Source organism: Cucurbita moschata, unplaced genomic scaffold (assembly GCF_002738365.1).
Source record: "Cucurbita moschata cultivar Rifu unplaced genomic scaffold, Cmos_1.0 Cmo_Scf00024, whole genome shotgun sequence".
NCBI classification, from domain to species: Eukaryota; Viridiplantae; Streptophyta; class Magnoliopsida; order Cucurbitales; family Cucurbitaceae; genus Cucurbita; species Cucurbita moschata.
Window position 1 is genome coordinate 2,940,243 of NW_019268540.1, and position 16,343 is coordinate 2,956,585.

At 35.3% G+C, this 16,343-nt stretch overlaps 1 protein-coding gene across 6 annotated transcripts in view; it reads right to left on the bottom strand.

Moving 5' to 3' along the window:
- The window catches only part of LOC111460685 (SWR1-complex protein 4-like), a 9,373-nt gene extending 6,035 nt beyond the window's left edge, over positions 1-3,338 (bottom strand). For all 6 annotated transcript variants that reach the window (XM_023103917.1, XM_023103916.1, XM_023103915.1 and 3 more), the window contains exons 1-5: positions 2,973-3,338; positions 2,792-2,878; positions 2,077-2,142; positions 1,931-1,990; positions 664-720 (exon numbers count right to left, since the gene is read on the bottom strand). In XM_023103917.1, the coding sequence (XP_022959685.1) occupies positions 664-720; positions 1,931-1,990; positions 2,077-2,142; positions 2,792-2,878; positions 2,973-3,086 (384 nt within the window). In that variant the 5' untranslated portion in view covers positions 3,087-3,338. The remainder of the gene's footprint in view (positions 1-663; positions 721-1,930; positions 1,991-2,076; positions 2,143-2,791; positions 2,879-2,972) is intronic.
- Positions 3,339-16,343: the final 13,005 nt, after the last annotated feature.

Here is a 16,343-nt window from a genome sequence, read left to right on the forward strand (position 1 = left end):
AAAAAAAAAAAAAAAAAAAAAAAAAAAAAAAAAAAAAAAAAAAAAAAAATACTTCCATTCTAACTCAACCACTGAAAATATAATGATTCCCTCATTTACATTCAATGTTTCATTTCCATGCTAGAGCATTGCAGAATAGCTCCCTCTAAAAAATATTAAAATATTATTATTTTTTTTTTTAAAAAAAAATTCATAACCATTTTCATTAAATTTGACCACATACGTCTCCTCTTTGATCTTCCTTCTTACTATATCTTCAAAATATAGAGAAAAAGACTATTGATTTTAGAAGTAAGATCTGTAAAATATGCCAACGTTAAAATCAATATGTACACACAATAATTCCTAGTAGGAAACACTTTATCCTTCAAGCTTTAACACAAGCATACAATAAAGATGGAAAACATAACGGCATGGTATGAAGAGAAGGATAAGTTGTCATATAGGATATAAACACTCAAGCCATGATATTGCTTCAACTTAAAATCCTTTGCTGTAAGCCTAAAGATCCTCGAAGGCCAATCTTTTTCAAAAAGGGGCCTCGAGGCAAATGCCTTAACATCATATAAAAATGCTACATATCATGAAACTTTGTGCGAGTGCGAGTGGGTGAGAGAGAGTTCTCTATGCGCTTTGTTAGAAATGAGGGACGGATATACCCACAGGTTCATTCAAATACTTTTCGTAATCCTCATCCGTGTATTTGACAATTTCAACAGACTGCACAACATTCAAAGCAGAAAATATATTTGATTAATAATAACAAAATTTTAGATATGTGCACTTAATTATTCAATAAATGGTTATAATTGTTGAAAAAATAAAATTATCAGCGAGTTCTAGGATACATTCTAATTGCAAGCAAAGTCAAAGGAATCGACAAATATAGTTTAAAAAATTAATATTTAAGAGTGTGAAGCTTATGGCCAGGGATCCTATAAGAAACTTCACCATTCTAATAACATTCAAACCCAAAGATCATCTGTTCACAAATGTAAGGTTTATTTTGAGAGAGATCATGCTTCAAACTCTGGGATGGACAGACAATAAGATGTTGGAAAAACAAGTAGATGAATAGCACTGTTAGTCATTTTACTTCCTGGAGTGTACGCACCTGCCAAGATGATAGAAACCAAAGAAATATACTAATAATGGTGAATACTCAAGCCTAAACCAACTAAACCAATGCATACCTCCTTCCCTTCCAACTCCCTCTATGCATAACAAATCACTCTTACAACTTCCCTAGCTAAGTACTAATATACTCTTAATAGCCTAATAATATTTCTAGTTCTATCCTAATAACGTTCCTATCACAAGGGTAAGAACCAAAGTATTGGGTTATTGGAGTAAATAATCAAGAGGGTCAATGCACGATTATAAGGGATAATGAGTGAGAAAGAAAAGAGGAAATGGAGGATCTTTTCCTGAGACTTGGAAAATTATATCACCAATATTTCCATAATTGTGAAGCTTCCCACGTAACATAGGGCTAACAATATTTTCAGTCTACCAAAAATGCCAATAAAATATCAAAAGTGTCAACAAAAACATCACTAATATAAACATAAATACTGATAATAAAGATTTATAACACAAGTGTGGAATACTAATGTAACTTTTTTTTTTCATTTCCAAGATTTTTTCAAGAATGTCCATCAACATCAATATTTTTCCATAAAATTGAAACTTCAGAATTTAATTTCTTGCACACAACCCATAGAGAGGGCTTCAACCATATATATCTTGTAAAGTGACCAACATATGAACAAGCAAATAATTGGCATGTTGGAATCACGCAGAAGGCAATGGATGTTAATGGGTATATCAAACTTTTCGTTTTCATAAAAAATGAAAGACATGTTAAATTTCAAAATTTAAAGAGTACAAAATAACAAATCAATAAATAAAAAGGAGGACTTGCTCTTACCTTGTTGTACTTTGCAAAGGAATAATCACCTGTTGGTGGAATGCCATTTACAACTCTAACCTACAAATGAAAAATAGGAATATGACTTTGAACGATAACAAAAATCAATTGAAATAGACACGATTCATAAAGGTGCCAAATCCTACCCAATGGTAAAGCTGCAAGTTATCTTTTCTAGCAGAATTTGCAAAAGGAAGCCACTGCCACGTAATCTGAAGAAAAATCACAAGAACACTATAAGAACAGTCTGAATTCATTTTTTTATATACAAAAACCAAGTTCGTGAATGAATATGCAAGGGCAAACAAAAATACAAGGGTAGTCCACTCAGAGAAAAAACTTAACTCCAAAATAATCGAACAAAGCTGATAATTATAAAAATCTTGAGTAGTAGAAGCCCAAACAAGATGTTAAATCTAACACTATCCCACACCTCAACGAAAGATCGCTCGACACCTCTAAAAATTCTACTACTCTCGGGTCAAACAACCTATGAAACAGGCCTGCCATAGAACTCCTCTAGCATGAAGCAAAAGCCTCTCTTTCATGCCAAACGTAACCTGAAAAACTCCAAGACCAGATCCCATCTAAATTCAATACAAGATAAATATATATTTTTAACACACTTATGAGCCAATTATGAGCCAAGCAACAAGTGAAAAGGCAACATAGCAATTGAAAATCCACATTAATTCGATAACACATTGAAGCCTTCAAATAAAATGCGCTTCCCACATTTCTCACATCAGTACAGAGGACTATAACAAACAGAGTCCTCAATTTCAATATTCAATTCACCATTTTCCAGCCTTCAACAACATAATAACCGATGATAACACGTATTGCACTAAACGAAATAACCTTTTCATCTGATGGAGGTCGTTTCTTCAGCTCAGATGTATCGATTGCCGGCATAATAGGAGCCAGACCACCAGTAAGCGCATAAACCTAAAATTCAAAAACCCCACCATTACTACTGTAAGCAATAAAACCAAGCAACAACAACAACCATACAAACACACAAGCACAGAGAAGACATTACCTCGCGGGAAATTCCATCTCGCTTTCTCTGGGCATCTTTCTGAGCCCTAGGTTTCTTCTCTTGGGGTATATGAGGCGTATTTTTGGGCAAGCCCAAGATATCCTTGGCATCCATATCAGACTTCCCTTGAATTCTAGGGCTTCTTTCTACTTCGCAATGCCGGATAATACGAGTTCACAGAGTCGAAATTTTTACAGAGTACTGTTACTCTGGATCCTAATTTCATCGAATGGACACCATACGAATAGGATTTCGATACGACCAATTGAAGAAGATCGTTCTTGTTTCATTTTTTGAGCATCATTCGAGCGCAAAAGCACAGTGGAGCAGAGTAGTTATTATCGGAATTTCTTAATTGACGTGTAGGTGACGAACAGCCAAATGAGTGAAATTTTACGGGAGAATTCATTATCTTATTTAATTAATGCTAAACTATATGAAAAAAAAAAAAAAAAAAACCTAACCTATGGTTTTATTTTAAAACTAAATTAATAAAAACATCGTGTATAAAAAATATTCATAAACTTTCAAAAGTTTCAATAATATCTGCATATCCCAGGTCTTTCAAAAGTTTTAATAATATCTGCATATCTCAGGTCTTGCACGACGATCGTAACAATCAAGCTTTAAATAAGGTTTTGGAATGAATTAGATTTCTCTCATTTCTATGGATGATATTGAGGTACAAACCGACGATGTCTAAGGTATGTTATATTTTCACGTGTCAATTGAACACAGATCATAAGTTCTCTCCAAAAAACTAAAAGACGAGTCATCTCCACTTGAGCTAAATGTTTCAACAAGGCTATCACCTTTCTTTCACTCTCCTGCTTGGCCGGTAAGAAAGACTAATTCTCCTATTTCTTATTTGTAAACTCAATCCTCAACTCTCGACTCAAGATTCATTCTCAATCACTACTGAACGAACCTAATGAAAGAGGGAGGGTAAACTGGATTATTCTTCTTTTCTTCCCCTATTTCTTCTTTGTAACCTCGGTCTCACTGCTGCGCACCTTTCCTATTCATTCTCCTTTATTTACTGTCGAGCTACTTATTAATAATCGATCCTTCAATCCTGAACCGGACCGGAAGCTTCTTTAACTCCGTAACCCTTGACTCTATTCCATGACCTACACCTTCTTGCTTGAACTCCTTCACCTTCAAACACTGGATAAAGCTATTTTATGGTCCTCAATGAACCTTGCTAGCTTGGATTCATTTTTATCTCTACTCTCATTAGTGTACTGTATGTGAGATCCCATATCATTTGGAGAAGGGAATGAAGTATTTTTTAAAGGGTGTGGATACTATTAGAACACAACTCTATGTTGGAAACAGTCCCACACTTTATTAACACCAATCGAGAAGAGATTCACAAAACCACTTTATTAACACCAGAGAGATTTACAAAACATTCGGTAGAAACTACTATTTTGTATTGCTTGTGATCTCTTGGGATGATAAACTAAGTAGAGTGGAGGGATATTAGATGACAGGCAATCAATTCCTAAAATTTCTAAACGTTTTTCGGGAGAGTATATAATCATTTTACTAAAGTTATTCCTAAAATCCCTAAATCATTTTCCTAAATTTATTCTTATAATCCTAAATCATTTTCTTAACCCAAATATGGTCACTCATACGATCGTAAATCATTTTCTTAACATAAATATAATCTCTCATATGATCGTAAATCATTTTCTTAACATAAATATAGTCACTCATACAATAGTTGGGTTTAACCCTATTAGGCTAGTGATATATTTTAACATTTCCCTCAGCACTAGTTCTCATTCGTTGCACCATGTTGAGCTGACAGCGAAAACTCTTATGTTTGCCAGTATTCAGCCCTTTTGTAAACAAGTATGTCACTTGATCATCTGTCTTGATCTGCTACATCTCAATTTCTTCCTTCAAGACTTTCTCTCTAATGAAATGGTAGTGTACCTCCACATGCTTTGTTCTAGCATGAAACACCAAATTTTTTGCTAGACGTATCGTAGAGTGAAACCCGAGTTCAAGGGATCAAGAGCAGTGAAAGAAGGTTCAGTCAATTTTCTGGTGCCAATCTTCCATCAAGAGTTTCAACAATGTACTTTCCTGAGCTGCTCCAGTCGCTGCTTTGTACTCTGTTTCTCTAATAGATAATGATACTGTTGGTTGTCTTTTCCTACACCAAAAGATTGTTTTCGAACTGAGCTTGAACACATACTTGATACTTGACCTTCAAGTATCGTGATAATGTTTGACATATCTCAAGGTTCATCGAGCTGCATCCAAAGGAAGCTTCTTCAGACTTTGCATGTACTGACTAATGACTTGAACTTCATTCTCAAACCCATTTGGTTGGTTCATGTAGATCTCTCGGTGCAACTCTCCATGCAAGAAAGCATTATTCATATCCATCTGCCATAATTTCCAATCTTTATTTACCGCAAGTACTGGAGGAACTTGTACGATAATGATCTTTGCCACTGAACTAAACGTTTCATCATAGTCTAGTCCATATTCTTGAGAGAACCCTCGAGCTGCAGGTTGAGTCTTGTATCTTTCGATTGATCCATCCGAGAGACACATTATTTCGTAAGCCCACTTGCAAGAGATGAGTTTGGTATCTCTTGGCCTTGGCACTAGTTCCCAAGTTTGATTTTGTTCTAGGGCTATAATTTCTTCCTCCATCACTTTATGCCAATCTGAGTTTTGTGATGCTTCTTCATATGTCTCCGGCTCATTAACTTCGTCTTCTACTACGTTGGCATACTCTGGATTTGGCTTTAGGATTATTTCTGAATGTCTGAGTTGTTGAGGTGTCATTTCATTTTCACTAGGTTCGCTTGGTTGAGTCACTTCTTGCTCACCAACACTAGTGTCACTTGAATCTTCAGGTACAGCACTTAAGCAAATGTGTACAGTTTGCTCCCCCGTCTTCTGTGGAAGAATCTTTTCAGTTTGCTCCCCTGTGTTCTGTAGAAGAATTTCTTCAGTTTGCTCCCCCGTGTTCGGTAGAAGAATTTCTTCAATTTGCTCAAGGTCTGGTAATACTTCCTTCTCTAAGGGTCACTCCTCTTCCATTGCACCACTTTGATCATCAATCATGTGGTTTGAGCATCCTGAATCAATAATCCAATCATTCTCATAATCGATATGGTCTCTCATCATCGCCATGAGTGTTAGCTCATCTTCTTCTATGGCATAGAGTACCTCTGCATCCCATTCCTCCTCCATCTCCATGTTGGAGAATGCTACTGTTAGATAAAACCTGATTTTTTCTTATTTAGATTCACACGATTACATTCATTCTCCGTTTGACCATTTGACAAACACGTCGAATGGATTAACTAAGTTTTAGACGGCAATTTAGTAGGAAGTGGCACAGATTCAGTTGGCCACTCTCCAGCCATTTTTAGGATAGGTTATATTTAAATAGGAAATCTGTTCACAATATTTTCACAACCTGAATTAAAGGCAATATTTTCACAACCTGAATTAAAGGCAATATTTTCACAACCTGAATTAAAGGCGCAGTCAAAATTTCATCATTCTCTCTCTTTCTTATTTTACGCAGCCATCGGTGTATATCATTGCGGAGGAGCCAACCTATCAACAATCAAGTTGAATAGCTCAAGTGGCTAGAGCGTCGACCTAACAACACACAGGTCTCAGGTTTGAGTAGAAGAAAATGCAAAGCGTAAAAATAAACACATCACGTCGCCAAGTGCCGGCGCCATAGAAGAGGCTGTGGCCGGCGCCGTGATGACGAGCGTCCGGCTTTCACTTGTGTAGAGTGTTTCTTCTTCACCCTTCAATGTGATATCTCTTATTTGTTTAGACATGGCTTCTTGGTTGGCTAACAAATTTTCGGACTCTACAAGTGATGGTCGAGTGGACCATCCTTGTACAACAATAACGAAACTTCGATATTCTGGTTGCAATCTGTGGATTATGATCTACCATCCTTGTACAACAATAACAGAATCCTCTTCATTCGAGATTCTACAATAGCAGACTTTGGAAGTATTGAGCAATCGCCATGTCACGTTGTGAAATTGACAACAACTCATTCTCCAGAAGTTGTAGTCTTGTATCGTTCTTCTTTGAGAACAACATCACGAACGTGTCTCAAGCTTCTTTCGGCGTCATGTCACGTTATGATCTACCATTAGAATCCTCCTCTGGCGGCGTGGTTTCGCACCAGCCAACGATCTTCCAAAGATCATGTCCTTGTAAATAGGACATCATGCATGTTGCTCACGTGTTGTAGTTGTTGTTGTTGAGTTTCTTGATTCCTCCAACGATTTGGAAATCACCCATCGTGTTGGCTATACCTTAGTAATACCAAACAAGCTCCTCAACACAAGACTTGCAGAGTCACAGACTACTTATGACACAAAAGAAACTCACTCACTACTAATCTCAAGAAATCGTTTCTGATGTGGAAGATCTTACAGAGCTGCAATCACAGAGCATACTAAGAATTCCAAGAAATTGACAACTTACACTAATCTCGCTCTGATACCAGATTGTTGAACACAACTCTATGTGGTAAACACTCGCACACTTTATTAAGACCAATCGAGAAGAGATTTACAAAACACTCTGTAGAAACTATTTTGTATTGCTTGGGATTTCTTGGGATGATAAGCTAAATAGGGTGGAGGGGTACACTCGCACACTTTATTAAGACCAATCGAGAAGAGATTTACAAAACACTCTGTAGAAACTATTTTGTATTGCTTGGGATTTCTTGGGATGATAAGCTAAATAGGGTGGAGGGGTACACTCGCACACTTTATTAAGACCAATCGAGAAGAGATTTACAAAACACTCTGTAGAAACTATTTTGTATTGCTTGGGATTTCTTGGGATGATAAGCTAAATAGGGTGGAGGGGTACACTCGCACACTTTATTAAGACCAATCGAGAAGAGATTTACAAAACACTCTGTAGAAACTATTTTGTATTGCTTGGGATTTCTTGGGATGATAAGCTAAATAGGGTGGAGGGGTACACTCGCACACTTTATTAAGACCAATCGAGAAGAGATTTACAAAACACTCTGTAGAAACTATTTTGTATTGCTTGGGATTTCTTGGGATGATAAGCTAAATAGGGTGGAGGGGTACACTCGCACACTTTATTAAGACCAATCGAGAAGAGATTTACAAAACACTCTGTAGAAACTATTTTGTATTGCTTGGGATTTCTTGGGATGATAAGCTAAATAGGGTGGAGGGGTACACTCGCACACTTTATTAAGACCAATCGAGAAGAGATTTACAAAACACTCTGTAGAAACTATTTTGTATTGCTTGGGATTTCTTGGGATGATAAGCTAAATAGGGTGGAGGGGTATATACGATAGACAATCAATTCCTAAAATTCCTCTAACATTCTCTGAAGTATCTAAATCATTTTCCTAAATTTATTCCTAAAATCCTAAATCATTTTCTTAACATAAATATATAGTCACTCATACAATGGTTGGGCTTAACCCTATCGAGCTAGTAATGATATTTTAACAAAAATCTTTTTGTGGTAGACACATTTTGAAACCGTGAGGCTAACAACAATATGTAATAGGCCAAAACGGACAATATCTACTAGCGGTGAGTTTGTACTGTTACAAATGGTATCATAGCCAAACACTAGGCAGCGTGCCAACAAGGACGCTGGCCCCCAAGAGAGGTGGATTGTGAGATCCCACATCAGTTGGAGAGGAGAACGAAGCATTCTTTATAAGGGTGTGGAAACTCTCAGACACATTTTAAAACTGTGAGACTAACTACGATATATAATAGGTCAAAACAGACAAATCTACTAGTAGTGAGTTTGGACTATTACCCTCTATATTTTTCCCACTTTATTAATTGGTATAATGACTCGGAAAAAAAAGCACTAAAATTTGTCACCCTCTAAAAAAAACTAGCCCCTACCCTCCAAGGCTCACCATTTTCTTCCTCAGAAGAGCTTTTTGTGGTTGAGATGGGTGCTTAGTATCATGTCCTTTTTTAAAGGATCAAACACAATAATATAACCTTTGATCAAAAGGGGTCGTGTCATATTTCCAATATGTAAAAAAAAAATAATTATCTTTGATAGGAACAACGGATCTCTACATTGGTATAATATTGTCCACTTTGAGTATAAGCTCTTTTGACTTTACTTTTGATTTTCCCGAATGTCTCACATCAATAAAGATAGTGTCTCTTACTTATATACCAATGATCTTCATCTTAATTAGTCAATATTGGACTCCAACGATCCTTCTCTCAAACAAAGAACACCATTGAACTCCCTTAACGACTTCTCTGGAGCTCTCAAATAAGGTACGTCATTGAACCTCCCTTTAAATAGGTTGACAATTTCTTTATTCGACACTTGAGAGTTCTATGGACATAGCTAAGTTAAGATAAGGGTCTGGGTCGAATACCACTGAAAGAAAAACAGATCTCTCCATTAGAATGATATTGTCTACTTTGAGCATAAGTTCTCATAGTTTTGCTTTTAGTGAAAATCATGTCCCTTAGATATATAATCATGATCTTCATTTTAACTATTCAATGTGGAACTCCAACGGGTCGATAGTCAATAGCTAAGAAAGTGACGAGTTCGATGGTGGGTGTACCCTATCCTATAACCGTTGCCAAGCCACATATTATAGACGTGGAACCTCAAGTCATACTCGATCCCGATCGTAAATTAGTTTCAATTTCAACCATTATAAACCTAGATGAAAATAACAAGTGCCAAACGTTAATGAAAGTTCCTTATTTGTTAATGGCTTTTGATTCTCCATGATTTAGCCTCCCCATAAAGTTACTTTTCTAATGCACTTTTAACTTTTTGGCTATTTGGCTCTAAAAATGAACATATAGTAACTTACCTATTATTCACTTGACACATCTTGAAAGGCTATAATGATTCCCAATTGAAAGGACATGTTGAAAGGCTATGATGATTCTTCGGTAACTACGACATGATTTTTACCTTTCGTCCTACCTCCTCAATAACTTCTTTTAATGGAGTCGAACTTAAAGTTGAACCGTTAGTGAAGATATGAGAGGCTCGTTATGTAACGACCCAGATCTACCGCTAGCAGATATTGTCCTCTTTGGACTTCTTTTAATGGAGTCGAACTTAAAGTTGAACCGTTAGTGAAGATATGAGAGGCTCGTTATGTAACGACCCAGATCTACCGCTAGCAGATATTGTCCTCTTTGGACTTTCCGTTTCGGATTTCTCCTTAAGACTTTAAAAGGCGTATGCTAAGGGAAGATTTCTACACCCTTATAAAGGGTGGTTTGTTCTCCTCCCCAACCAATGTGGGACATCACAATCCACCCCCCTTTGAGACCCAGCGTCCTCGCTGGCACTCGTTCCTTTCTCCAATCGATGTGGGACCACCACCAAATTCACCCCCTTCGGGGAACATCGAGAAGGCTGACACATTGTTCGGTATCTGGCTCTGATACCACTTGTAACGACCCAGATCCACCGCTAGCAGATATTGTCCTCTTTGGGCTTTCCCTTTCGGCCTTCCCCTCAGAGTTTTAAAACTCGTCTGCTAGGAAAAAGTTTCCACACCCTTATAAATGGTGTTTTATTCTCCTCCTCAACCAATGTGGGACATCACACGTTATAACCCTAATTTACAGAGTCTCACGATATACACATATTTCTCAACTATATATATATATATATATAGTCGTTGGTTTTGACCCTTGATCCTGAAACATAAAGAACACAATAACTTGAAGAAGGGAGAATTTCTTTGTACCAAGAAACTTTGAGCATAGTGTGAATAGAACGTACATTAGATAGCTATTTATAGAGAAGAAAGCTCTAATAATTCTCCTAAACTTGCTCCACACGCTAATATCTCAAGCAAAAGCTAAATCAAGTATAAGTTAAGTTCATAGACTCACGTAGTTCATCCATTATATCACCATAACCGTAATGATATCGATATATGTTATTATCAGTTTTTGAGCTCGACCCGCATAATCTTCTTAGCCCTACGAGCGAAGGTCACGTTGATCTTTAGCCCTACGACTTTATTGAAGATCTCGAGGAGATATAGAAACGTAGAGCTGAAAAGGCAAGGTGGGCAGTAGGAGAAAGCTGTTTGTGAAGTGATGTTGAACAAGAGAGAGGCCACAGAGAAGTGTGAAGAACATGTGCTTAATATTTGAAGGGTTTGTACTAAGGACTGAGTTAAAAATTATAAGGGTCTTTTCAAGGGCATGCATGTTTGTGTACCAAGAGAATTGATATTCAGGCCCCCACTTATCAACTAAGCTGTTGCATGACTGAACTACATGTGGATTCTTCAATTATTGTCGTCGGTCAAACCCTAATTTACCCTAACTATATGCAAATTTTTACCTGATGAATGTCGGTCTCGGGTTTTGTAAGAAACGAGAGATATCTTAGTTGTTGAGTTAAAGTTGCGAAGACAATTATGAATCAGATACCAAGTGGTGTGCCAGGAAAAACGCTGGCTTTCAAGGAGGTTGGATTGTGAGATCTAAGGATGTGGAAACCTCTCTCTAACAGACGTATTTTAAACCGTGAGGCTGACGGCGATACATAATGGGCCAAAGCGTAGCGGAGGGTTTCGACTGTTACAAATGGTATTAGAGTCAGTCACCGGACGATACAAGGCACTGGTTGAAGTAGAGTTAGATATCTCCATAGTAAATGCATTTTAAAACCGTAAACCGTAAACCCTAAACTGTAAACCCTAAACCCTAAACTTACGAAGACAATTATGAATCAGACACCAGGCGGTGTGCCAGCGAAAATGCTGGCTTTCAAGAAGGTTGGATTGTGAGATTCCACATCTATTGGAGATGGGAACGAAACATTCCTTATAAGGATGTGGAAACCTCTCCCTAACAGACGTATTTAAATTCATGAGGCTAACGGTGATACGTAATGGGCCAAAGCGTAGTGGAGGGTTTGGACTGTTATAAATGGTATTAGAGTCAGTCACCGGACGATACAAGGCACTGGTTGAAGTAGAGCTAGATCATCTCCAAAGCAAATGCATTTTAAAACCGTAAACCCTAAACCCTAAACTTACGAAGACAATTATGAATTAGACACCAAGCGGTGTGCCAGCGAAGACGCTGGCTTTCAAGAGGGTTGGATTGTAAGATCTCACATCAATTAGAGAGGAGAACGAAGCATTTCTTATAAGGATGTGGAAACCTCTCCCTAACAGACGTATTTAAAATCATAAGACTAACGACGATACGTAATGGGCAAAAGCGCAACGGATGGTTTAGACCGTTACAAATAGTATTAGAGTTAGTCACCGAACGATGTAAGACACTGATTGAAGTAGAGCTAGATCATCTCCATAGCAAATACATTTTTAAACCGTGAGGCTGACGGGCCAAAACGAACAATATCCGCTAGGTTTAAGCTATTATAGTACATGTAAATTTAAATTTTGAAGACTAAATATATTATTTTTGAAACTTGGAGGACCAAATAGAAAAAAGGTGTTAAATTTTAAAGATGGTAGAAGTTTCTATGGATGTCGTTTCAATGGTTCTCTCCCTTTGTCTTTTTTAGCTTCTAAACCAACCTTGTTTACCTCATTTTTTTTTTCATTTTGTGGGTCACTTTTCATATTCCCTACTATACCTAGCACGAGCTATCGAGTAACAAGAACCTAACGAAATATCTTTATTGAACTCTAAATACAATATAGTTATGTTACTTACTCCTCGTTACTAACAGTAAAGACGATTCCCACAAACAAACACGAGTCATGTTAGCATGTTTTATTCTCACTCACATGCTTTTTAGAAAAATTTCAGGAGATCATCTAACATAAATTGTTCCAAGCAAAACACGCTTAATTTTGGAGTTTCAATGATTAGACCACCAAAAAGTAAGGCGTGCCTTGTTGGTATAGGTAATAACTTTCAATTTTTTTTAAGTCTATCTTACTCATCCTATTCTCGAGATTGTTCTCATTCGAATACGTCTCAGTACATTCATGAACCCCCTTGTGAATGTTTGCTGAATCCACCACACCTAAATGGTGTGAAAGTTATCTTATTTATAATCAAATAAATTACAAGGATATGGAAATAGTAATAAATGAAAATAACAATAAATGGAAAGATACCTATAGTAATAAGGCAAATGTTAGATATTTTCCTTATAATAAAATATCAAATATAATATATATGGTAAACTATAATTTATTACTAAATATCCTTAACACCCCTTAACATAACAAATATCCTCAGCAAAAAATAACATAAATATAGTTTTACATAGATACACATACCTAGATATGTACGTATCTATGGGCTAAAAAACCCCTTTTGATTAAGATTACCTGTGATATCTCACATTTGTTGGGGAGGAGAACGAAACCTTTTTTATATAGGTGTGGAAACCTCTCTTTAACAAACGCGTTTTAAAAACCTTGAAGGAAAGCCCAAAAAAGATAGTATTTTTTTCAAAACGTTATAGGAATTGATACTTACTCCATCAACGTTCGAGTATGAAGATGAGTTTGGTGATGGGAAATGTTTGGAATCTAAGATTTTGAACATAATCTTTGGCTCACTTTCCCTAAGATTCTTTGTTGAAGCTACACAAAATGGATTGTGATTGAGATAAAAGATACCTATATTTGTGCAAGATGCTAGTCCAATAAACCTACCTATAAAGAAAGGTTAAGAAGAGTAGTCTCTATGGCTATGGTTATGAGTACTAACAAAACATTGAAAAGAAAGGAAATGATAAGAGGAAGAAAATTATAGAGAGTGGTATCACATATTTTTATTTTTTTATTTCTTTCCTTACGCTTAAATTCATCATTATTAGCAAATATTATTTGCTTTAGCTCGTTACGTATTATTGTCGACCTCATTATTGGAGAGAGGAACGAAACATTCTTTAAAATGGTGTAAAAATCTCTCTCTAACGGACACGTTTTAAAATTGTGAGGTTGAATGTGATACATAACACGGCAAAACGGACAATATTGGCTAGTGGTGGATTTTAACCGATAAAATAATATTTATATTTTAGAAATATAATAAATCACGTACTTTTCTTATAAAATAATCCATAAATAACTATTTTTTTTTTTAAAAAAAAAACATACCCAATGTATGAGCACAACATAAATAAAAATTATTGATTAAAATTATAATTTATTAATTTAAATGAGTTCGTTCAAATATATATTTTAAAACGAAATTATTAGGGTAACATGTCAATTCGCATATTGACAGCGTGGAGCATGTAAGTGTGCCACGTGGCAAAATATTTGAGATTGGGGACCCACCTGATTTTATTTTTGTCAATATTTAAATTGAAAGGAAAAGTTTATCTCCAAATATTTATATGTTTTTGTCTTGTCCTTCATGTTTGGTAATGGTGTTGGCCGGCCTTGTCTATTTTTTTAAATAATTAATTAAATTTTAATTACAATAATAATTTTTATTAATTAATTAACTTTTCTTTAATTCGACACTTTTCCAATTAATGATATAATTCTCTGTCTTACAACGGGTCGAGTTGACCTGACTCAAAAAATGTCAAACCATGAATCAACCTGGACTTTTCAATTTTTAAAAAATTAAACCAAACTCAAATAAAAAAATTATTTATTTATTAGAAAGAAATTTGGAATGAAAAAAAAAAAGTCAATTAATTTAATTTAGAAAAATGTAAATATTGTTTTAATTACTATAAAATAAATTAATTAAATTGGAAAATGGGGAAACAATTGCTGTCTATACCACGTTGGAACTCCACATTCACTTTGACTTTTACTGTTCATTGTCCCTTCACTGGGTGACCAAACACATTAATATATTCATTAATCCACTTTTACTTTTCACTTAATTATAATTTTATTTTATCTTTAAAAAAAATTAAAAACATTATTCTCGTCGTTCGGCGAGATTGGTTCTTAGATTATATTCTCTACTCCTATCCGTAATTCGGTAACGTCTCATTTTATGTATTAATATTATAAAATCTAATTTATTATATAACTGTATTTATATATATATATATATAGAAAAAGAGAAAAACTATTATTTGAGGTAAAATTAACTGTGAGAATATAAATTGAAATAGAAGACAGAAACAGAAACAAAAAGGCATTTTTCTTAGGGTCGGGTCGTGTGAACGTCTATAAAAATAATGTATAATTTAGGCTAAGATTCTCTCGTGTGGATAAGGGGGAAGGGAAGGACCTAAGAAAGTAGGGGAGGGGTGGTGGTGCACGTGCAAAGGAGTCAAACGGAGAGAAAAAGTCAAATATTAAAGGCAACGTGGAGGAGACTTTGGCTTCAATTTTAAAAAAAAAATGAAATAAATAAATAATTTATGTGACAAGAATGCAAGCATCGGGAGACAAACAGCCGCGACCAGGTTGTCTTTTTCTCTCAATTACACAAATTCCTATCAAATACTTGGGTAGCTTTTAACTAAAAAATGATTATGTGAAAATTAATATTGGATTAGGTAAGGTTATTAATAATTTATTTTTTAAAATCGTAAAGGTTGGATTTTCACTTTATTATTAATTAAATAGTCGTATGTTCGAGTCAAAAGAGGAAAGACCGAACACGACTCTCCATAATGGTATGTTATTGTCCACTTTGAGCATAAAGTCTCGTAGCTTTGTTTTGAGCTTCTCCAAAAGGGCTTGTACCAATGAAGAGAGTATTTTTTGTTATAAACCCATGATCATTCCCTAAATTAGCCGATGTGGGACTTACGTCATTCGACACCTCCCCTCGAACAAAGTACGCCTCCCCTTAATCGAGGCTCGACTCATTTTGAGTCTTAGTCATTTCTTACTATGTCTTCGAGGAGGTTTGACTCTTTTTCTTTTGGAGTCCTTCCACGTTTGAGAATTTACTAAACTATTAGTACGATTAAGTTTAGGGCATGGCTCTGATATAATGTTTGAAATAAATGATTTTAAAAAGTTAATAAACACCCGATCTTAATTAATTAAAGCAATTATTATATAATTTTCATCTTTATCTTAATTGTAACTCTCTTAGGCAAAATGTATATATCATGAACTAGTCCTTGTAATAAAATGTGCATATATATTTTAATTTAAAATTTTAAAGCTAGGATTTTTCACGGTAGTATTAAATCTATTAATCTATTATCAAGATTCCGTTGGATAATTATTTTATTTTTTAAAAAAGATCTAAACCATAAGAAATTAATAAAAAATTATTTAATGAGACTTTCACAATCGAATAACATTTTTATATATTATATATATTAGATGAAAAATTTTCAAATATTTTTGGGTTTCGTATTAATAATAATTGGGAAGCATATATATATATATACATATATTTT